Below are 23,822 nucleotides of genomic sequence, written 5' to 3'. Positions count from 1 at the left end.
TTGATACAAACCTACCCTAAGTGTGATAATATTTTTCACTTTATCACTTTAGCGGTCGATAAGCATAGAATAGACCCACTGGTCACAGTTTTTAAACATCCTAGAATTGAGAATTCTCGAAATTTGGGAAAATGAGATTTGAGATTGACGTTTACTGATTATTTGCCACGAATTCTCGTCGTCTGACGGCGGACGGTGTATACCTATAGGTACGTAAATGTAAAGGCTGCCGTATTGGTCCGTTATCTCGGAACACGAATTATGGACTTCGAACCATATAACTTGACAACAGCCATATAACCTGTCTTACGAACTAACAAAAATGTTTTGTTACTAGGTTATGATCACGCTTGGTTTATGCCTCCCGACGTCATGCCAGGAGTCAGATGTGGCAAATCTCCTTCAGGAGTACTTTGATTCTGGTGTTTTGTATCACCAGTCAATTTATAACATGTCTTTCCAACTGGAGGGAGTCAAAAAAGTATCTGACGATTATTCTTGGTTGAATTCGAATAAGTTTACATTTTATATGTGAGTATTTTAAGCGATGGTGCCCACAGAACGCGTCGGGCGCCGCACTCGCGCAAAATTTCTACAAGTGGCGCATAAATCATTGAAAATACAACGTAATCAAATACGCCAGCGCCCGCTGGATATGGCGACGCATTATACGCGCGCGCCGCATGAATCATCGTTTTTTCGCGAATCACCGCTTCTCGGCGATACGAATGAAAGAAAATACAATGGAGTCCATTCATTGAACACAGCGAGCAAAAACACGCTGCGCGAGGCATCGTCGATCGACGGGCGGAAAGCAATTATTTAATTACAAAGAAGTCATTGTTTTATTTTATTGCGTGTTCAGTTTATCGCTGGTTGAATAATGTCGTCGTAAATTTTAATTACAAGCCCCGAAATAATATAATATTTTTATTGCTTTGTTATGAGAGGCGCTGTAATAATATTTATTTTGTGCTGCTTGGGCCGCTTACTACATAGGTGAAGGGTAATGCGCGGCGAGAGACGTGTGATTATGGTTATGAATAAACACTGCATACGCGGACTTCGCGCGCCCGACGCGTTCTGTGGGCACCATCGCTTAATACCTAGTAGGTATGTTTAATATAATATGTAGGTGTACCTATATTCTTTTTACAAAATTATCCTTCTTCTTCATTTTATTTCAGTGTCATTTTAAATCACCCAGTAATTTAGATCCAAGTAGTAGTAGAAGCACACGATAACCATTATGGCCAGGCGGCTGGCTCTCGTGGTGCAGTGAGCAGTGTGTAAGGCGCTTGCCTTCCACCCGAGAGTTCTGGGTTCGATTCCCGGTCAGGAAACAATATTTATGTGTTTTTTTCAAAGCCTGGGTGTTTGTGATTGTTCAAAATTACTAACAACCACTTGTAAGAAAAAGCAAAGACATGGTTATTAATAATTTTATGTACTTACTTAATTATACAAAAAATTAATAATTTATATAAAAGTAAGTGAACCAAAGCGTAATATTTTTTTCCCATGAGATGAATCGATAATCTCGTAGATTTCACGAACCGGAACTGCGCTCCGGTCCATTTGAGCCTTGGTGTAATATGATTAGTGATAAATAGTGATTTATTTATACATCCATTAATTGATATCAATACTATACGGCCATATATTTCCGACACAACCGCTCACGATTAACTGTGATACGGCTAACTGCATAGGTATAATTTTTATCACCAGCTGCATAATATGCACAACTCTATGTTTTACTAATAATACAATGGATAGACATACCGGTTACCGTACCCTCCCATGTTTTCCCAAATGCATGCACATTGATCCCATTATAAAGTAAACGTGGATGTTAGAATAGGTAATATTATAATATATTATGGACTCTCTAGAAATAAAAAAAACCAATCATCATTGTAATCCAGTGGTGAAAAACCTATTTGAAAGAAGGGCCAATTTATCCATTTTCTAAATTTTCACGGACCACAGTGGGTAAACGTGTTTAAAAACAATGATATTATTATACTAGACGAGACATACTTTTTATTATGTTAAATTTAATAGTTACATATTGGTGATGGCCGCGGTTTGTTCATCACTGTTGTAAACTTAAACTCCTTGGTTGAAATTACATTACATTTATTTTTTCAGTACCATCATCGGAGCGTTTATAGCAATGTGTTTATTGGGTACATCCTATGATTTATTAATTCACCAACCATTGTCTGAAATGAGCACTTCAACACTTTCACACGAAAAGTCAAACGAAAAAGAAAACGTTTCAAAAAAACGGACAGAAGTTAATGATGGTAAATACCTATTTATTCGTAGATATGATTATTATTTTTTTTTTCGGCTGACGGGATGCGATGGAAGTATTTCATTGTAATAAAAAAATAACATCTGTGGACGTTTTTACATTACATATTATTTTGTAGCGGTATCTACCAGTAAAGAAAGATGTTGAAGAAAATCTTTCTGGTAGACATCGGTTCCTCAGTAAAAAAAACCCCTACATAACCTGACCAAGGTACCTATTAGTATTGCGTATCCGATAACTTTCCCTTAGGGTAGGCAGACCATCCGTTGTTTGGAGGCGGCACATTCTAATATACAAAAATAAATATTAATGAAATACGAATATCGCGGGAATGATTTTTTTGACTGAAACTTTTGACAAAATATGACTGGCTGCTCTAAACGTCAATGAATTTATAGTATCAGAAGTCACAACTTTAAATATGTTTATTTCAATAATTACCTACCAACTCAATAACCAATTGTTCGTCAAATACCTACAATGTGGAATCGCGAGAGAGAAGGGCTGTAATATTTTTGGTGAAGGAGATTGTTTCAGGAATAACACTGTTTTAGTAAAATTGATTTTTTTAACACAGAAAAAAATACAAAGGTGGTATTTTACTGCACGAAAGAAAATTTAATACTGAATCTTCAAAAAACAAATGGGGGCGGCAGTGAACTCTATGGATTCAACCAGGGAACCGTAAACCCAAAATATGTGTCAAATCGCCTTTACGAGCAAGAACGGGGCTTGAAATGGGTACATATGAGTGCCACGCAAAAGGGGAGGGCGTCAGTAGCCACATGCACCATGTAACTGGTCGTACCAACATCAGCACGACTGAGGTGAAACTACCGATGACACTACAGCCACTCGACGTCGTTCTACTGCATCCCACAGAACAGCTCATATACACGACTTAGAAGTACGCTGTACAGTACGCAGCCTTTAAGATGTGTAGATACAGTTTTACCGTGAAAATGTAGAAAGTGTATTTTTTATATGGTTGATAGCGCCGACGGTGCTGACGTCGCTTCTTTATTGGCTTGTTTTTCTCAGCCTTAATAATATTAATTAATTAGTTCTTTATGGATAGCTTTATAAGTAGTGGGTAGGTACGTCACATTTATACATAAGTGTCATAAATTTGCTTTCCAGCTACAAAATACCAAGGTGTGAAGGCTCAACTCGTACTAACAGAAAAACGTAAAAATCATGATTGTACGAAAACTACAAAATGTTCCATTTGGTGGAAAATACTTCAGAGTTTCAGTTTATGCGCAAATGCCAAAGATATTTGCTATAAAGAGAGTGCTGGTGAGCTACAACCAATTCATGGATTGAGGTAAGAGATTGCCGGCTTTATATCGGTACATTACTCGTATGTTGGACATTGTTTTAATAATATCTTGGTATGGCGGTATAGGTAATCTTGAATCTTGATCGTTCCCGTTCTTCCTAAATGGAACCAGTGGCGGATTTTATATAACGCAATCGACGCAATAAATTCATCGTAAAATTTAAAAGGGGCCCTCCAACGTAGAATAAATTATTAATATAAGTATACCAAAATCAAAGATTTTTGTTTAGACATTGTAAGTAGGTACCAATACTACCAATATTTTATCCACATTGAAAGTTTTTTTGTAAGCAGTTGAATAGTTATAAATTCTGGTTTGCTCTGCCTGGAATGAGTATGAAATATAGCTACTCATAACACTTTTTTTAACTTTTCTAAACATTTTAAATATTTAGTTTTTTAATACCTATAAAACTAGACTTATATTTTTTTTTATGAAATCGGAACCGAACCCAAAGCAATTTTATAAATGTAACGAACCTGGAATCTAATAAGAAAAGTGGTGTTTCTATAACATCTGATGAAATTAAAAATAGTTACCGATAGGAAAAAAGTACGTACCTAACTTTTTATTTTGAATTAGGAAAACCTGCAAGTAACTTGTTAATAATACGAATAATTTAGATTCCACTGTTAAATCATGTTAAAATCAGTGACATCCCATGGGACAGTGCTTAGTTCTTAGTGTTGGGTGCTTAGGGACAGAAAATTAAGGATACTTCCAATATTAAAGTATACCTACATCGTATTTGATAGTAGATTCCTTAGACATAATTTTTTTTCGCGAGGTGTCCAATGTCGTCGATTAACACAGTTAACACGTTTTACTTGATTCCTACTGGGTCTGATTAGACTCCAATTGGATAAAAAAAAGTCCAATTGGAGATTCTAATGGGATGTATTTGGAATATAGTAAAACATGTTAACTGTGGTAACAATAATTGCGGATAACCGCCTTGTCCTGGTCCCTGTGATATCTGTGTTCAATAAAAATAACGGCGACGTGCAGAATTAACAGCCCTGCTGACCTCTTGGTGCACGGTGCACGAAATTGCGTGCTAACACTTTGCCGGAAACGTGAAAAGTGCTTTTATGATCAAAGACAATACAATAATACATGCAAATTGTCGTTACATATTAGTGTTGCCAACCATATTATAATATACCGTAGCCTTTGTAGGTAGGTACCTAATATTGGTCTATAATATTAAAAAGACATAGTAGCCGAAAATACTGTAATTTTGAATATAGGAAACAGTGTTGCCATATTTTTCTATACTGATTATAGTACAAGGGCGTAAAAATTATAGTATTTCTGTAAAAAATGTAGTACAGGAACATTTTTCGGCTCGAATCCTTTAAAATTATAGTATTTTGGCATATTCGGCGTAAAATTATAGTTTTTTACATTTTTTGCAGAATCAAAATTATAGTATTGTACTATAATTATAGTACGGTTGGCAACACTGGTAGGAAATAGTATTTTTTTCTAATATATTCCATTTCTACACGCGAACAGCATTTTTCTGTACCACCATTTCAATAGGTAATACCTAGTAGGTATGTCCTTACTTTAATTTTATAATAGAAAAAATATTGGTGAGGTGAAAAAAAGTTCTTCTAAAGAGGTTGGAACGTCCTTGGAATTTCTCAAATTTTGCTATATTTGTAAAAAAAAAAAAATCAAGACACCTGCACATTTTTTACAAAGGCATCAAGTACCCACAGACCTACAAACTTATCTGGAGAATGGCCAAAAATTGAACTATTAACTACCATACTAGGATGCCATATTGAAAAACGTCGTTTGAATGTCAGATTTTGCCAGTTACGAGTCGTGATTGGGTAGTTTTCGATAGTGGCTCCCCCATTTCATTCTGCAATTAAATTTGTAGGTCTGTAGGTACAATATAATTTTTACCGAAATAGGTACTATAATAATTTCTTGGACCGCGTACTTTAGATTCGGTGACAAATAGATGGCAACACTTTAACATGTTGTTTTTGTTTGGCTTGGTATATTATCTATGGGTTGATAGTTTATATAGCTGTCAAAACATAGCACGAAAGTCAGCTTTTTATGTCAAATGTGTTTAAATCCAACATAAAACGATGGGTGGAAATGATGGCAGCAATGACGATTGGCTATTAGCATGTTCTGACGATGAATTATCAAAGGCTGGTGAGATAGAAGAAAACGGATGGACGCCGAACGCCTCGGAACTCGAGGTTTTGTATAAGGTGATTGAGAAAAACGGAACCCTACCTTTGGAATGGCGGTGTCCGGGAAGAAGACTTCCCTCGCCACTCGCTTTGAGAGAAGACAATCCTCAAGAAGTGCAATCGAATACATCAACGCCTGAAAAGTCAAATTTCGATTTCAAAGATGAGATGGGCTCATTGACATTGCGCGTTCGTCGCGAGGGAGAAGACACTCTCCGAGGATCTGCGAAGAAGAAGACTTCTTCTTTCGACGGCATCGTGTCGAATATAATCAGACACAAGCGGATACAACAAATGGAAGAATATGCAGATAAACCATAGTTTTTTTTTAATGTAATGTTAGTGAAGTGCTTCGTTTCTATGTGAATTACATAAATATATTAGAATGCGATACGTTTAGGTAGAATCGTGGAAATTGACGATTGACTGCTCTTAAACGTCTCACATTCAAACTAGGTTAAGATAATATATATTTTCTGAGAATGTTCCCCGAGTGAATTTTCATTTAACCTTAGAACTAAACATTTTGCTTAAGCCGCGTTGACACGGTCCAAGTACAATCCAAGTACACTTGGACTGTGTCAACGCGCTTTTAAGGAGGTTCGTTATGCCAACAGAGAACCTAGCGGAAAAATACGAAGCTTGCATTTTGAGAATTTTTTTTGATAATTTACAATTTCATCTATATTAATAAATAAATATGTATCTGATTTCTGATTCTAAACATGGGCTGCACCAATATCTTTTATGCCCAATTTAATATTGTGTACAAAGCATTTTTCGACAATGATAATTATTAGATAAAAAAAATATTTCTCCGTCTTTGCAATATGCATCAACCTTCATAATGTGCAAACTTTTGTAAATTTGTTTTCTATTAATATAAGTACCTAATAATTATAAAATGACAATGATAAAAGTACAACAATTCGACCTTTGCACTTCGCAGTTCAATATGGCATTATCTTAATGGTAATTTGACTAATTAGTTAGCATCTACGCATGTAAGTTTTTTATCGTAACAATGAATGATTCCTAGGTACATTTATTTCATGGGATCAATTTTTGTTATTATGTGCTTATTATTGCTTTTATCACAATCACGATAATACGTCCGTGAGACCTGTAAGAGCGCTTTTACACCGGTATGTCGGCATGAACAAAAGCGTGCCTTTGTCGGTAACGCGATCCCTGGCGACTAAAGACGCCCATGTGAAAACTCTCTTAAGATGTCAAGATAATAAATTGTTTGACCTAAATACATCACATTCAATTTCATAAAATTCAAATAGCCAACTATTTACAGATAGTGCACAAAACTACAAACAGATGCATCTGTACAGCTGCAGCAACTTTTCGTGGGCTTTGACTATCAAGGTACCTGATCGATCTGTTTGTCAGTTGATCAATGTTTTAAAATGTAAGGTCCCTGGCCTTCCGCCTTTGAAAATTTAAGGTTATGTATAATCGTGTAAAACCATGTCTGTACTTATTTTTTGTATATCACACCATTCCATCCTCAATAATTTCGACTTAATGTTTTTAAATTTTACAGTCTAATCAATGTTTGTTTTTTGTTTCTTTTTTGTAAAATTTAGATCAGCGATTTCCAAACTGGGAGGCGCGAAAAGTTTAACACAATTCACTTAAAACCAGAATCCATATTTTCATACAGTGAAAGTGATGTGACAAATATTTATTTGAATATGTAGATGTTGAATTTATTTAAAATTGAAGAAAAAATTAATGTAGCTACTGGTTTGCAGTTTATAAAATGGCCGCTAGTTATAAGCTATACAAAAAAACAGTCCTGTAAAAGGTTGTTTGCAAACCTGTCTGAAAATATGGAGACAAATTTTATAATACCTCACTTCTACACTATTGTAAAGTGCGCTGGCTAATCTTGTGAAAAAATGAAGTCTGAATAAAAGGGTCAAACCATAATGTTGAAATTTGACACAAGTTTGTTTAGGAACGATAATTTTGTTGTATTTGGTTGAAATTTTAAAAAAATGAGTGAATAAATCAATGCAAGCACCACTAATGCATTCACTGATTTAAAAAGTTAAAGTGAAGACATTCATAAAAATTTGGAGCTTTGGAAATCAAAATTACAAAAATTCGCCATGTATCCACATTTAAATTATTTCTACGCCAGATATATATTGAAGCAAACAAAAATCTATTTACTGAGTTCTTGGTTAGTTTGATAATGCACTTTTAACATTATTTTATTAATAGTAAAAAAGTCGTCGCTGTTCTGTTTCAGGGCTATTAAATATTTTAAATATGTGGTTGAAAGATCCTGATCTCGGGGTCCGCTTCAGGATGTGGGGCCCGTGATAGAATCCATTTGTCAATGAACGATGATGAATTTGGATTGACTACTATTGAAATTGATTGTGCTAATAAACAAGCACATTTATCTCATGAAAAACAAATTAATTTAAAAATTAATATATTAGTACTTAGTAAAACCTTGTTTTTTTTTCATTTTTGTATTAGTACATTGTTGACTCTTTAAAGGTGTCTGTATCATTTAATGAAATAAAGGGGGGGGAGGTGCTAAGATTAGTTTTTTTTAAAAGGGAGGCGTAGTAACATGAAGTTTGGAAACCACTGATTTAGATTATTACTTATTTTCCATTATTCCTGCTCAAACATAAAGAAAAGTGATTAATATTCTTTCTTTGGTAGAAGTAGGTAAGTAGGTACCTCCTAAAAAATATTTATTGAATAAAAGATATTGTATACTTATCAATGTTTTGTTCATTTCAATCCCTCATAAATATTGAACCACATAATGAATAAAACATGAATATTTATGTACCATCGTGAAAAAATGTGTTAAAAGAGTGAATACATAAATATATAGATAAATTAATTAATCATTAATAATGGTATTACTTTTATTATACCGGTTACCCGAATATTATGTAACATTTTGAATTACAGTATAACCCCTATTTTACGTTTTTTAAGGGACTGAAGAAAAAAAACCTAATTGGAGGGAAAATGTAAAAGGGGGGTATTGAATAATGGTATTGAATAATAAATAATGATTAGAGTTGGGTATTTCCCGAGAAAATCTCAATCTCGAGATTCGGGATTTCCCGAAAAGATGAAATTTTGAATTCTCGAGATTCAGGATTTCCAGAAAATAATTCTCGAGATATCGGGAAATATAAAAAAACCGGTAAAAATCCTAAAATCAGTGTAAAAACAGACAAATTCCAAAAAAATATGATTTTTTTTTTTTATTTATGTAAGAAGACAAACAAAATAGAAGTAGGAAAATAAAAATAATTCAGAACATTGCTTATGAAAATGGAATTTCAAAAAACACAGACTGTCAATCGCGTACGTTTTTGAGACACAAAATTCCCTGATGTTGCAAAAATTGCGTGAAAAGATTCTCGAGATCCGGGATCTCCCGAAATGTTAAAAATTTCAATTCTCGAGATTCGGGATGGAAAATCTTGAAACTTTTTCAGCTCTCCATCTCTAATAATGATGCTTGTCTGTGAGTTTTTATTGATACTTTTTGAATGTCCCTATGCAGAACTCTTTCGAACATGTACAAAACAAATCGATCTTTTATCTCTATTTCTTTTAGAATGGAGGTATTCGTCCTATTTACTGTCCACGGAATCCTTAGCACGCGTCTCCATCACCACATCTCAAACATATCAACCCCTTTTTATGGACAAAAGTTTCAATACCACAAAGATAGCTGATAGAAAAGATCAGAGTCTTGACTAGGCGAACTGTGGTCCATTTTAATAGGACATTACTTTTCCATAATATTTTGTTCAAGCATGCATCCTTCTGTGTTTATAATGCAAGTGTCAAAATAATCAAAATCATTTATTTTATTTACTAAAAATTTCAGGTTTTTCACAATGGTTTATGTCATATTGATTCATGGTATTGTGTTTATGGCGGATCATGTCGACAACAGAATCAGCGCTGTTTATATATCAGATACTGTGATCAATCAACTATTCAGCAATTCTCAGTATGCTGTAGAAACATTTTTCACTATTAGGTGAGTAAACCAAAACAGTCTGCATTATAATTATTATTTCGATGCCAGATTTTCCTGAAAATAATGTTTCTGGTGTTTTTCTATGTTATGTATTGATAAATATTCATTTTTAATTTATAACCTTTTTGGTCGCAAGACATTATGTTTCAAGTACCATTTTTTATCCTTGAATTCAAATTAATGATACTTTGCAGATTTTGTATAATTTGAGTATAATAGATATACATACCATCATAAATCGTCCGGTTCCATCACAGTATAAAAAGTATTGAATGATATGTCAAATGTTAGTATGTATGTGGCGTCCTCACTCAGCAAACAACCTTATACTGGTGGATCTATAATAAGTAGGTACCTAATATTGTCAATATTCTAATTAGAAATAATATATTTTCAGTGGTTTTCTGCAGGCCTATGTATTTTTACAAGGTGTATCTAAATCACCAAATCATGGATCGGATTCATTTATAAATAATTCAATGTCACTCTTGAAGGGCGCAGCTAAAAGATTCATTAGGTAATCATCATTTTCATTATTCTATCAATTTGGGTTAAAAAAAAAATTTGGAAGACGGTATGTCGTTGGGTGAAATTAGATGTTTATTGTCCAATATGTAAATGACCTATTAATAAATTAGCTTAAATGCATAACTACTATTTAGTAGTTATTTTTAGTTACTAGTTATTTTTGCTAAAAATCACTCAGGTGTGGAGGGTCATTAAGTTAAGTGCAATTCATCATAGTCATTGAAGTTAATAGAAATTTTAATCTCCAGGTTGACTCCTACTTATATGATAGCACTATGCATTGCGGACATAAATGCCACATGGCGCTATCGTGACACCGCTTTTTGGTCAGAAGAAAAAAGTGACATTCTCTGCTCAAAATACTGGTGGAGAAATATATTGTACATAAATAATTTTTTTCCACGCTCTGAAATGTGCATGTCCTGGAGTTGGTATCTCAGCAATGACATGCAATTCTTCATTGTGTGTTTGGCTCTTCTTCTTTTATCAAAATCGTAAGTTTTAAACCAATATAATGCGAATAATAATAATGAAACGGGCCTCCATACCTATCGCTAAGGATGAGGGCAGTGTAATGTTCTATACTAGTGTTCCCTAAATGGTATTCCCCAATGGAACTCCAGCGTTCCGCAAGGTAAAATTAAGGGCATTCTGTGTATATTTTTAGCGATTTTTAAGATTTCTTAAATAAATCCACCAGAATTATTGAGTTGTCGGCACTCTGCATTCTATTATGAAGAACTAATCGCAACTCCTTTCTGTGACAGTCAATTAACAAGCGACCCTTCAATATATGTTATAAATAGGCATTTCTAGTAGTCTGGAAACAATACTAATTCAAATAAATTTCTACACGTGAATTATCTTTTAATTATACCATTCATCATATTACATCGAATTGCATCACATAGCCATATACATTTATGTATTAAATTTGTAAATGTTAATAGTCTTCAAGGAAAATAGTTGACTTTTTTACTAAATATTGGACCAAATTTATCTGCTTATCTCACTTAACTGGCCGACCAGCCACACCAGACCCCCCTAAGCCCAGGCTTGAGGCCTATCAGCCCTCCCTTTGTATTCTTGAGTATGGGTCCATTATCTGGAGTCCTTATGAGGTTTCCTATAATACTTAAGCTTGTTTTAGAGCATGTTCAGAAAAAATTTCTTCGACACCTTTATTTTAATGTATGTAATTATTTTTCTTTTGACGCCTTCTCAAACGAGTATTGTTTGACTTACTTTCTTCAAGGCATGCTCACCTTTCATTCTCTTGAATTGTGGTAAAGTTTCCAATCCCGTTATTCTGGAAAATTTGAATTTTTATGCACCCGTCAATTACATGCGCGGTTACCAGCCATGACCTATTTTGGGTGAAAGCTGTTTCCTCATGTCAGGCTCACCGGGCACCAATAGCGAGGGCTGTGCGGCTGGTCAATGCACTTCCTACAGATGTAGACATTTTATTCTGTTTTATTGTTTGATTTGTATTTTCTTTCTCTACCTTGTTTTTTCTCTAGTTGATTTACTTGTACTTTTTATTCTATATGTCATGTTGTGAATGTCTTGAATTAATAATTTGTCATGTGCTCAACGTGTCTTTTCTTTAAATAAATAAAGTAACTATTACCTTTGTCTTTTTAGATAAATAATATATCACAACAAAGGACGAATACAAGCCACCTGCAATTTTAAATCATCCGTGGTGCAATAGTCCGGGTTAAGCCACGGCCCCCTCTAGTTGCCATTTCCATTTTGGCCGAGTTTCTGATTGCTTACGCATCCTTGGTAACTGTAACTAACCACGGCAACTTTGAACTACCAAGACTCCCTCAACCAGATGATCTCACATTTAAAAAATTCTGGACTGATCGATCCAAATCCTTTAGTGGACATGACCAGCCCATCTGTTGAAAAAATTTTATACTACAGAGTTTGTTCCTTGAACTCTTGGTAAATTTCGTAATTGTGTTGTATCTTCATCTTCAAGTTTGTCTTCAAAAAATATTCCTCCCAGAATCTTTCTATCAAATATCAACTGACCAATTTCAGATTTTTTTCTTATGACTAGATCTATGTACAGTACTCTCTCAGTATTCCGTCTCCCCAAAAACCAGATAAGTGTCCAATTGGTGAAAGCGGCGGATTATAATGCGTACCTATATACAAAATATGGTAAAAATTATAACAGAAATTTGTACTAGCAAATTACGATTTTATTTTTAATTAAAATCAAGTATTAACTAAATATTAAACAGTGAATCACTTGACACAACCAGTTGTTCAGTGAGGCAAATATTCGTGAATGGCATAGGGATCCTGGCTTTCCGTGACCAAAAGCTTCAGTTTGTGTGTCTCGGTTGCATTGGAGCACGGCATAATTGTGATGCGGTCCTTGGGCACTTTCCTCCCATGTACATTACTTTCTTCGCGATGAACGTACGTTTTACGAAGGAGAAGTTTCCAAAATAAACCCGTCTCATCTGCGTTGTATACTTGTACGCGGCGGACTACTGAATTTGATAATCGAATGCCGGCGAATTATAGAGCTTGATTTTGTGCTTTCAACTAGTAAAAATAACGGCGGATTATAGTAGTTGTCGGATAATCTAGCGGCGGATTACTGAGAGTGTACTTTACATGTAAGGAGTGGTGTCAGCCATATTCTGTATATTATCTGAATTTTCTAAAAAATATATCATTAGATAAGTCTTAGTAAGAAATATGACATTATTAATAAATCAATTACAATGAAATCATTTCTTTATTTCAGACATTTCAAATTAGCTGCTGTAATACTCGGCAGCATATTTACAGGATCATGTTTATACACTGCATATATCGTTTATTCTACAAAATTTATACCATAGTAAGTTACTTTATTTTTAAAAATTACATGTATGCAGCGGAAGAGTATTTTATTGACAAAATTTATTACATAATAAATATATTTTCAGCGTAGACATGACATATGCCACATTGGACATATTGTACGACCCACCATGGGTGAGAATTGGTCCGTATATCATTGGTGTTGCCGCCGGTTACATGTTGCATTTGTTCAATGGCAAACTCCCCGTTAGCACAGTAAGTAAAAGCTACTATATTTTTACATAAACAATCAAGAGAAACAATTTTATATTAGATATGCAATTTCACATTTGAAACAGCATTTATTTGTTTTTACAATTAAAATTAACTTCTGAATCTTTATGATAACCTGTCTGAAGTATTGTAAAATAAATATCTATAGACTAAGCACACACAGTGGCCTAGTTGGTAGATTGATCGTGCACACAAGTCACCTGTAGCTATCACACGTTGCTGACCTCATAGTGTTTGAAAAATGTTCACCTCCAATTATGACTTAAAAATTTACTAATATGCCTTTCCCACATTCTATAACTCATTTTCTACCACCACCATACACTATTGATAATATTATAACATTACATAAACTCTAATGTAATTTCGGTAGTCTTTCGGTAGACTTACAACTCACCAAGTGAGAGAAACACAGGTCGTAAAGTAATTTTTAAAAGTAATTTTATAAATCTAACATGCTGTTATGTAATTGAACCTGAATGAATTCTTCTTCTTCTTCTTTCTTCTTCTTTGGCCATATCCGCCCCTTAGCTGGAGCATATGGACACCACGCGGCGCCTCCAAGAATCCCTGTCGCTCGCCAGTCTTCTTGCTTCATTCCAGGTCAAACCAGCATCCCGTAGCTCCGCCGTATACACTCTGTAGATTGTATTTAGCGGCCTTCCAGGACGCCGGAATCCGGTCGGCTTGAAGAACAGGCAAGCCAGGTTGAAGTTCTCTTCTGGCATCCGCAGCACGTGGCCGAGCCAGGTCCAACGTCGCCTCTTCACTTTCAGCGTGATGAGAGGCTGCTTGGTGCGTTCTCTTATCTCCTCGTTGCTCCTAAAGTCATACCACCGCACACCCAGTATTCGTCACAAACATCTGTTTTCGAAGCTCAGTATACGGTTGCTCTGAGCCTTCGTAAGGTGCCATGATTCGCTACCGTAAAGCAGCACTGTCAGAATGCAAGCGTCGAATAGGCGGCATTTGGTTTTGACTGAGTACAATCGTGTGTCCCAGACATTCCGCATCGATTTGAATGTTGCTCCAGCCATTCCCATTCGGATAGCGAGCTCTTTTTGCAAAATGCCATCTCCCGTGATGTGTACCCCCAGGTACTTGAAGCTGTCGACGCTCTCGATGTTTTGTCCGTCGCTAATTAGAGGGAATTCTGGATCAGGACAGGTGCTATTACACAGGACGTTGGTTTTCTTCGCGTTGATTTTCAAACCAACGCGAGAGGAGTTGTAATGCAACCTGTCGATTGTCTCTTGAATGCCCTCGATTGAGTTGTCGAATAGGACAGCGTCATCGGCATATTCCAGGTCGCATAGCTTCACCGTGGGGGTAACAGGTATGCCTCGGTCGGATGGTATTGACTTCCGTAGTATGAAGTCAAAGAGAATGATGAAGAGAAACGGTGCAAGGACACAACCCTGTCTGACTCCGGTCGTGACCCCGAACCATTCCGTGACAGTGTCTCCAATTCTGACACAGCATTCGCTATTCTCGTGCAGGCTTTTGATTATGGCAATGATCTTGGGAGGGATCCCGTATGCTCCTAGTATCGTCCAGAGGGAGGGGCGGTGCGGACTGTCGAAGGCCTTCTCATAATCCACAAAGCAGCAAGCCATCGGACTGTTCAGCTCATGGCTCTGCTGGAGAAGACATCGAAGGTTGTGGATTTGGTCTGCACACGCTCGACCAGGTAGAAACCCGGCTTGGTTTTTCCTGAGGACGTGCATTATTGGGTCCCTTATTCTCATCAAGATGATGTTCGCCAAAATCTTTCCCGTAACACTGAGTAGCGTAATGCCTCGGTAATTGTCGCAGCTTAGAGGGTCACCTTTTTTATGAAGTGTGATGATTTCACCGGTCACCCAGTCCCTTGGACAGCGCTCTTCTTCCCACACCTATGTCATCAGATGAAACATAGGGTGCAGGATTGCGCTTAGGCTGTACTTGAGGAATTCAGGGTGAATCCCGTCTCCCCCCGGTGCCTTTCCTGAGTTACTCATTGGAAACATCCGAGTAAAACTCAGTCGCCAGGCGAGGCCTCCAAAGCGCGAACGAATTGACGTTGAGAAGGTCCGACGCCGTAGAATTCGGATCGACTTCGATACTGCTGTACGAGATAGTGTAGATCATATCTACGAGCGGCAGAAATCTGAATCCGACCTCATTGAGGCGGACTGGAGCCTCATAAAGAGTGCGATTGTGTCGTCGGCTCATACCGTCCTTGGTACCAGAAGGAGTGAACAGCCAAAGTGGATGTCTGACGAAACGTGGGTTGAAATTGGAAAACGAGCCAGGCTGAAAGCCCTGAGAGACGAGGAGACAGACCCCGACCGAACCGAGAACCGCCGAACTGACTACCAGACCCAAGACAGGGTAGTCAAACGATCCGTGCGGTTGGATAAGCGCAATTTTATGAACCGGCAAATTGAAGCGGCAGAGGAGGCAGCAAGCAGAAATGACACCAGGAAACTCTTCCGAATCACCCGTGAAGTCTGCGGCAGGCAACCACCGACTCCCGGAGCCATTCGTGGTCCCAGTGGAGCAATAGAGTCTGACGCAGAATGTGTCAAGAAGATTTGGAAGAATCATTTCTGCGGAGTGCTGAACCGCCCACCCCCTTTGGATCCCTTTCACATATCTGCGGAAGCTTTACTTTTGGACATTCCCCGAGCGACCGACATTTCCGATTGCCCGCCCACGCACACCGAGATAAAATCGGCTGTGAAAAGGCTCAAGAATGAATTCACTGTATAATAAATATATTAGATTTTTGATTTTTATATTTTCAGTATGTCATATGGCTATTATGGGTGATTGGACTATCTTTAAATCTGGTGACATTATTCGGCATCCCTGATAGAAACATTAGTTTACTAGTCAGTGTAGTTTATGTGACACTAGGAAAAAATCTATGGGCCATCGGTGTTGCCTGGACGATAATTGCGTGTCTTACAGATAACGGAGGTTAGTAAAATACATATTTTTGAATCTAGCACATTGCCTTACAATAAAAACAATATTTAACAGCCCGTGTGCTGTATAACGGTTGAAACCGATTGAAAGCTGCATTTACATTTACAGAAAAAATGGTAGGGGGTTTTTTACAAACACTTCAACTATTCATTATTTGTTTGTTATATTTTTTTATTGTGACCCTTGACTCGATAGGTAGGTATGGAGTTTTTACCTACTTTATTGTATTGATTTGTTATATAAGTTAATAGTATTCATTGTCAGTGTTTAATTGCCTTTTGGTGAGTGTACACAGTGCCTGAAGATGCCGAAAAGCAAAACCCGGGTCGCAAAAACCAACTCAAATGGAATAGTACAAAACTTAAATCCATTAGAGTTTAAACTCAAATTCCATCAACTACCTTCGGTCGATAGTATTAATGTTTGTTATTGTAATTTCAGGTCCACTCCAAAAGTTTCTGTCATTAAAATGTTGGGTACCGTTTTCCAAGATATCGTATTGTGCATATTTGATAAACCCAATTATTATTTACACCATAACCACCCTCAATGAGAAATCTTGGCAATTGGAAATGGCGACTAGTGTAAGTTTAAATTCTTTTACTTGAGCGAGAGACATTGAAAATACATTACTGATGCCAGAAGATCATAATTCATGCAAACAAAAACTACTACCTATTCAAAAACATAAAATATAGTTTGTTTATATAATATAGCTACTATGTAGATATAAATACAATTTAATCAATGTGTAGATAGATACATTTATGATCCCATAACTAAGATTCAGATACACATAAATAGAGAATTGTAAATACCAGTGACATGCAGTGATTTGTGATTATACTCTGACGAACTGTAGCTTCCCCAGACGTAGTAGCCACGATGGTCGCGTGGCTGAAGCGTCGGCCTATAACGTCGTGGGGTCTCAGGTTCGAATCCTGGGTCTGGCAAGTACACATATTGTTTTTCAATTTGTGTATGGACCTAATAGGTTGAGCAAGTGGCTAAGATCCATTTCTCTTAAAAACAAAACCTGTTAATACAAACCTCCACTCTGTGGAGGCCCAAATGATTTTATTAGGATTGGACACGGTACAAAAAACTGTAGCAAATACTTTAACACACCGGTTGAGGTTTTTACTGTTTCTTGAAAAAAAAGTTGTTTTGGATTTACAAGGTTAATAAGATAGAGTAACAATGTGGTATTTTAGATAATTTTCAAATTACATAAAAATGTCCTTTATCTTGTGGCATTAGTTCCATTAAATTGTAAACTTACATTATATTTTCTCTCTTCTAGATTTTATTCGGAGTGTCGTTCATCACAATCTCCTTCATTTGCGCTTTTGTATTGTCACTGTTTGTTGAATCCCCTATTATACAATTAATGAAGCTCCTTAACGGCTCAGAAAGAAGCAAGTCGTCTGTAAATGAAGATGTGAAAAACAAGTCAGAGAAAATAACCTTAAAAAAGCGTGAAATGCTTCAATAGGACTAATAATAATATTTATTTTTATTTAAAAGTCGTACATACCACTGGATTCATCATGATCGATTCTGTGACAAGGAGTCATCCATATTATAGAAAGTCATGTAAAGGGTTTGATACAATGTAATGATTTTATGACGAAGATGGGAAGGTTGTATAAACTAACATTTTTTTTGAGAGTAAAATATTTAGTAAGTATGTAGGTATCTACTTACTGAAAATGATTATTTTCAACCAATTTATTTTCCATAGAATATGGGGGGTGGGCTTTAAAAATGTGGTGCAATTTATTTATAATGAAATATGAAGGGAGAGTGGTTAAAAATACTCAAAATCATGTGCCTACACTAATGGACGACCTCAAATGTGCAGGTACCTACCGCTCAATAATAACAATAAAAAGACTATAACAAAATAACAATAAGTAATGGTGTAATTTGTAATATAAGTATATTATTATAAACTAATATTAAATTTGTCAAACTCTGAATGTGATGCGTCCCCTATTATATAGAATATCTCCCCCAGTCCCCCGGATAATTCAAGAGTAAGTACTTAAAACAGCAACTGCATTACCTCTTTAAATTTTTTTCCACAATATGTACATTATTTTGTTCTCTCAACATAAATTAATGTAAGACGTAGGTAATAAGCTGCACACCATTGCATAATTGAAAAATGTATGTAAATAATATGAATACGTGTATTAAATAAGGCTCTAAGTACCAAAAAGTAGTATTGCCTGTAGTTACAAAATACCGAGTCATTGCAGTAAAATTTCATGAAGCAGACCTTTTGAAAAATGTAGTTTTACAGTGTGAAGCAATCACGGCAGCTTCTATAATTTTAGGTATTAAGAACTCGCAAGTGTCAACACACCATCGTCAGCTATTTTATATTAAATGCCGTTGACCACTGCAGTGCTACTTACACCATTATAAATAAAACACGCCAACGGACTTACAACGTCGACAGGTTTAATTATTTTGCTGTATTTTTTTGACTTGCTTGAGGCACTAAGACTATAGTTGAAGTTATTGGCGTTGGTATGTAGAACATTTTTCTATAAAAATGTCAGTTTTTATTACTTTGGTACTTAGCGCCTTAATTAATACACGTATTCATATTATCATTAAATAAACCGTTTTTTTACAATAATATTTAATAACAACCATATTATTATAAGAAGAGATAAAACTGTAATATTTCTAAAACAACAGCTACGCCATCATTTTTTCAGCCAACTGACATCCAATAATTTCCATTACTGTTTTCAATGCAATGTTGAGGGTTCCAATGGAACCCCAATGTGTGTAAATGAACTGCATTACCAGTAATATCGTGCATAATATTTTGCAGCTCCCGTGGTGCAGTGCATAAGGCACTGGCCTTCCATCCGGGAGCTCTGGGTTCGATTCCGGTGAGGTCGAAATATATTTACATAATCTAATATGTAGCATCCTCAAGCCTGGGAGTTTTGCCACTGTTATTGGGATTCACGGCCTGTTGTTGTGTTTAACAAAGAAACAAATAAAAAAAATATCTGATATTTTGGGCAGGATACCAAAGATAGTAAGAGACCAAGGCGATACAACAGGCACGATCAAAACAAAATCAGCTATAGCAACTATTGCCAATAAATACATTAAAAAACTTCCTGGGTATGGAATAAATTATTGTATCATATATATTATGAGGGTAGGTATATTGGTATAGGTAGGACTGTAGGTTGGTATATTTTATACCAACCTACAGTCTTCTTATTCATTGTTCCTCTCCTACTGAGATTTTCAATTATCCTGTTAAGTGTATGTATATATTGATGAAAAACTTATGAGTTTAATCTATTTTGTTATATCACAAATCATAAATTTTCTAGAAGCCTAGCCCGTACACAGTTGTCAAAAAATTATTCTAATGAAAAAAATGTAAATTACAACTTCTTGGTTGTAGGTTATCTTAAGAGACTTTTTACTAGAATTAGACTATTTTATGTGCTGTTTATAAATATATAATTACCCTGGATAGATTAAAAAATACCATCAGTGGCGAAAACTCAATACTAAATGACTTTTTACTGATCACCCTGACATGAATAAGGTAATAATTAAATTATGTATAAGTTTTTATTTATTAACGGCAATACAATACAAGTTACATTAATATGTTCCACAAATAATGAAAATTGATCAATATTATGTAAATTGAAGTTAAAAAACTTTCCTTTAATTAGGCACAGCTGAAGCCATATACTATGTACTTCTATGAGAGTATATTCTGTGCTTTCTTACCGATGGTGGCATTATTTTTTTGATATTGACCTGTGTACTACAACTGTTTTGGGTCTAGTTTGGTTATGAGTACCCAAAAAAGACCAAACTTATCATTTTTACGACGAATGGTAAATTGAATACCATCCTATTACTTTGTAAACCGTCAGTGTCGTCAGCCAAATGTAATAATGTTTGTTTAACTGTTGAAGAATGACAATGAGAGGGACTAGAGTGTAAGAGATAATAGCATACTTAAAGTTGGACATGCCCGCTAATATATCTACTAATACATATACAAAAATAATTTAAAATGCAAGTTGAATTCATGACATTTATAAATTTGGTTTACTAAATTAACTTGACAGTTGGCTGAATTCATTTTGTACATCATATCTGCTGAAAAATATGTTGATATCCTACAATGACAAACACTCGGCGGGGTGTCCTCGCCAAGCCGCTCAGCAGCAAGATTTTTCCAGGGCGAGGGAGCCCGAGCACCATCCAAGCACTACTGTTTGGTACCTTCTTGCATGATAAATACGGTGACCATTGTTTAAGAGTGCGGTCATTTATTTCAGTTTGTCATTAGATATTATTTGTAATGAAGCTACTACTATCTACTTTGTCATTTATTCTGTCTTTAGGCCTTTAAAATCTTTAAAGCAGTGAATTTCCAACAATGAGCACTTAAAAAGATACAAATTGATATCTGGTTTTATTGAGGTAGATACGCATATTTTCATGTATTTCAAGTGTTCTTTATGTCGGCAAAGCCTCAATTGTATACATACCAGAGGCGTACGGTGACTTTTATTAAGGTTACATAATATAGCCATGGGTACATATCTAATATTTGCCACATTAGTTGCTTCTCTTTCATATCGCATCTATGTAACCCGCCACATCTCCATAAGTGTTCTTATTCACTATACTATTTTCATATTTCAATGGTGTAAGTAAAGTAATGCGGAAAAAACATAGTGAAATCAAAGTTTTTTTGACATGATAATAATAAATGAATAATATTTTCATTAGACCACACAAATATTTTGATCTTAGCAGGTAGTACCTATGCTACGGCGTGTGGTATTGCGCAGTGATTGGTCTGCGATATTTTAAAAGTATTTAGGTAGGTAATATTCATAATAATATAGAACTTGAACAAAGATAAAACAACCATGTAAGTCTCATTAATAATATAGATTCTTTAGAAGAAATAAATAATGAATGCAATTTATCAAGTATTTCTGGGGATGCTCATTTTATTTATTTTACATATAATGAACATGACAAATTATAATTTCAAAGAGTTCACGGCATGACATAAAGTAAGTGTTAACAATTTTCAAATAAAAATACAATAATAAAAGTACATGGATGCACATAGAGTGAACTAGGTTGATAGACCCTATCTTAAAAACTTATAAAACAACGTCCACCTAAATTCACCTCACGTAAGTGGAATATATCAATATCCAATATACTCATTGCCCTCCTGGGAATTTGGCATTACTAATGGCAGGTTAGTTTCTGCACCTTGGGAGAACAAACGGATGCCCCCGATTTCTAAGATAATTATCAGAAACACACAAGCCAATACTACCAAAAATGACAGAGTTTCCATTTACGCTGCGTATAAGTCAGAAAAAATATGTAGCTAATTAAAGATCCCTTCCAAACTTATGTAAGCATATCTAAGAGAAAGTAAGTTGGATAGAGCCACAGATAAATCCATACAGTAGGCGGCTCTCGTGGTGCAGTACGTAAGGCGCTGGCCTTCCATCCCGGAGCACTGAGTTTGATGCCCGATGAGGACACAATATTTATGTGATTTTCTCTAAACCTAGGTATTTGTGATTGTTCAAAATTACTAACGACCACCTTGTACGAAAAAGCAGGGATATGATAGTAATAATTAGGATAGTAATTTTTAAAAAATCCATACAGTCGAAAGTAGAGTCAACTCAAAAGTAGGGTTTGCAATAACGGTATCCCAGTATTTTTCGATACCGAAATCAGACAATACCGATATATTTGGTATTGAAATTGGAAACCAATCTATTAATTAATATAGGTTTAACAGGACTGTAAAATATTTCCGGCTTACTTCGACGTCCTTGTTGACCAGCAATGACACGCGCAGATTTGCGAAATACACTTAGCCAGATACCTACTTCCCTGATTTTAAATTTGTCTAAATATTTTCGCCAGCAACATGCGTGTTTTAAAAGTTGTCAGGTTTATCTGAATTCGCTGTTAAAAACTGTGCGTTTGTATAATCACTAATAACCTCAGCCCTAGTGGTGAATATTTAATAATGAAATAATAATAATTATACACTATAATGGACTTGCCTGTGCCTAATTGTTTGATGTTTATCTACTAAAGAGTAACTAATGCTTACTCCATTACTAACTAATTCCATTTTACAAGAAATGAAAATATAAATATATTAAATTCTACAGGTTTTTTAAAAAAGGTTTTGTCGATAGCTATTTCGGTTGTAACACCATTATCAAGACTTTTCAGATAGGCCGTTTGCTTTTTATTAAATACTATACGTACATAATATTTTAATTGATTAATAATGTCAAGAAATAACCAAAGCACTCGAACATTGTACTTTCGATAAATTTTGTAAATTTTGATATCCATTAAAAAACCCATTTAGGGTTTTCAAAGTATTGATGTTACACAGTCATAATATTGTTGGAACGAATAAGAAAATTTATTCTGTCTCTATCTGTACGTATAGTATTTAAGCAAAGGCAAACGGCCTATCTGAATAGTCTTGACAATGGTGTTACAACCGAAATAGCTATCAACAAAACCTTTTTTAAAAAACCTGTAGAATTTAATATATTTTTGGATAGGAGATGAAATAGGGAACAGGCAGAGTAGGTTGGTTTGACTCCAATAATAAGAAGAGTGATGCGTGAATTAAATGGTCCCTGGTTTTATTATCTCCTTCCAAATAAATGTCAATTTAATTATTACAGGTAGGTTTACAGATTTATAATTTAGCTTAGTGGAAGTACGTGTATGCGTTATAAGAAGTTGCGAAGTCGATCGGGCGGAGTGAACGATAACCTTACGGTTAAGTCTTTGATAACTGACTGACAATATTGTTTTCATGTACTGGGTGTTTTTATAGTGATTCGATACAATAGAAAATGCTGTTATCGCTACTTAAATATTTTGATAAACATGCTTTGTTGTGCAATGCATAGCTTGTTTGTAAATTATAAATAATTGATTTTAATTTTAGACAATTAAGCACTTTTTAATTATTAAGCACGATTGATTTTCATATAAACAATTTTGTGCATATCATGTTTTGTAAATTATAAATAATTGATTAATATAATTATTTTGCTAAATTAGCGTTCTGTTAAAAATTGATTTATTCACATAAATCGCTTGTTTTGCTAATTTCAACAATATTATGTTGCAAGATACATTGTTATTATAAATTAATGGTTTCCTGCCGAGTCATGTGGATGGTAGGGTAT

General features: G+C 35.2%; 2 protein-coding genes across 2 annotated transcripts in view; both read left to right on the top strand.

The window, feature by feature from the left end:
• Positions 1-18,040, top strand: part of LOC147071754 (nose resistant to fluoxetine protein 6-like) — a 32,449-nt gene extending 14,409 nt beyond the window's left edge. The window contains exons 4-11 of the mRNA XM_085946394.1: positions 338-531; positions 2,155-2,312; positions 3,464-3,650; positions 10,713-10,958; positions 12,539-12,599; positions 16,362-16,536; positions 16,987-17,129; positions 17,849-18,040. Coding sequence (XP_085802520.1) covers positions 338-531; positions 2,155-2,312; positions 3,464-3,650; positions 10,713-10,958; positions 12,539-12,599; positions 16,362-16,536; positions 16,987-17,129; positions 17,849-18,040 — 1,356 coding nt within the window. The remainder of the gene's footprint in view (positions 1-337; positions 532-2,154; positions 2,313-3,463; positions 3,651-10,712; positions 10,959-12,538; positions 12,600-16,361; positions 16,537-16,986; positions 17,130-17,848) is intronic.
• On the top strand, positions 5,691-8,638 carry Pa1 (PTIP binding protein Pa1). The gene has a single exon (XM_085947104.1). The coding sequence runs from the start codon at positions 5,778-5,780 to the stop codon at positions 6,207-6,209; it is 432 nt and encodes a 143-aa protein (XP_085803230.1). The 5' UTR covers positions 5,691-5,777; the 3' UTR covers positions 6,210-8,638.
• Positions 18,041-23,822: the final 5,782 nt, after the last annotated feature.

The sequence above is a fragment of the Rhyacophila brunnea genome, unplaced genomic scaffold, assembly GCF_057557595.1.
Source record: "Rhyacophila brunnea isolate RB1 unplaced genomic scaffold, BYU_Rbru_1.0 scaffold_2, whole genome shotgun sequence".
In the NCBI taxonomy this organism is placed as follows: domain Eukaryota; kingdom Metazoa; phylum Arthropoda; class Insecta; order Trichoptera; family Rhyacophilidae; genus Rhyacophila; species Rhyacophila brunnea.
Note: the sequence above shows the minus strand (reverse complement) of the source record. Positions and strands in the feature narration are given on the sequence as shown.

Bases quoted from the DNA above. Each gene is read 5' to 3' on its own strand.
- Pa1 (XM_085947104.1), top strand. From the start codon at position 5,778: ATGGGTGGAAATGATGGCAGCAATGACGATTGGCTATTAGCATGTTCT.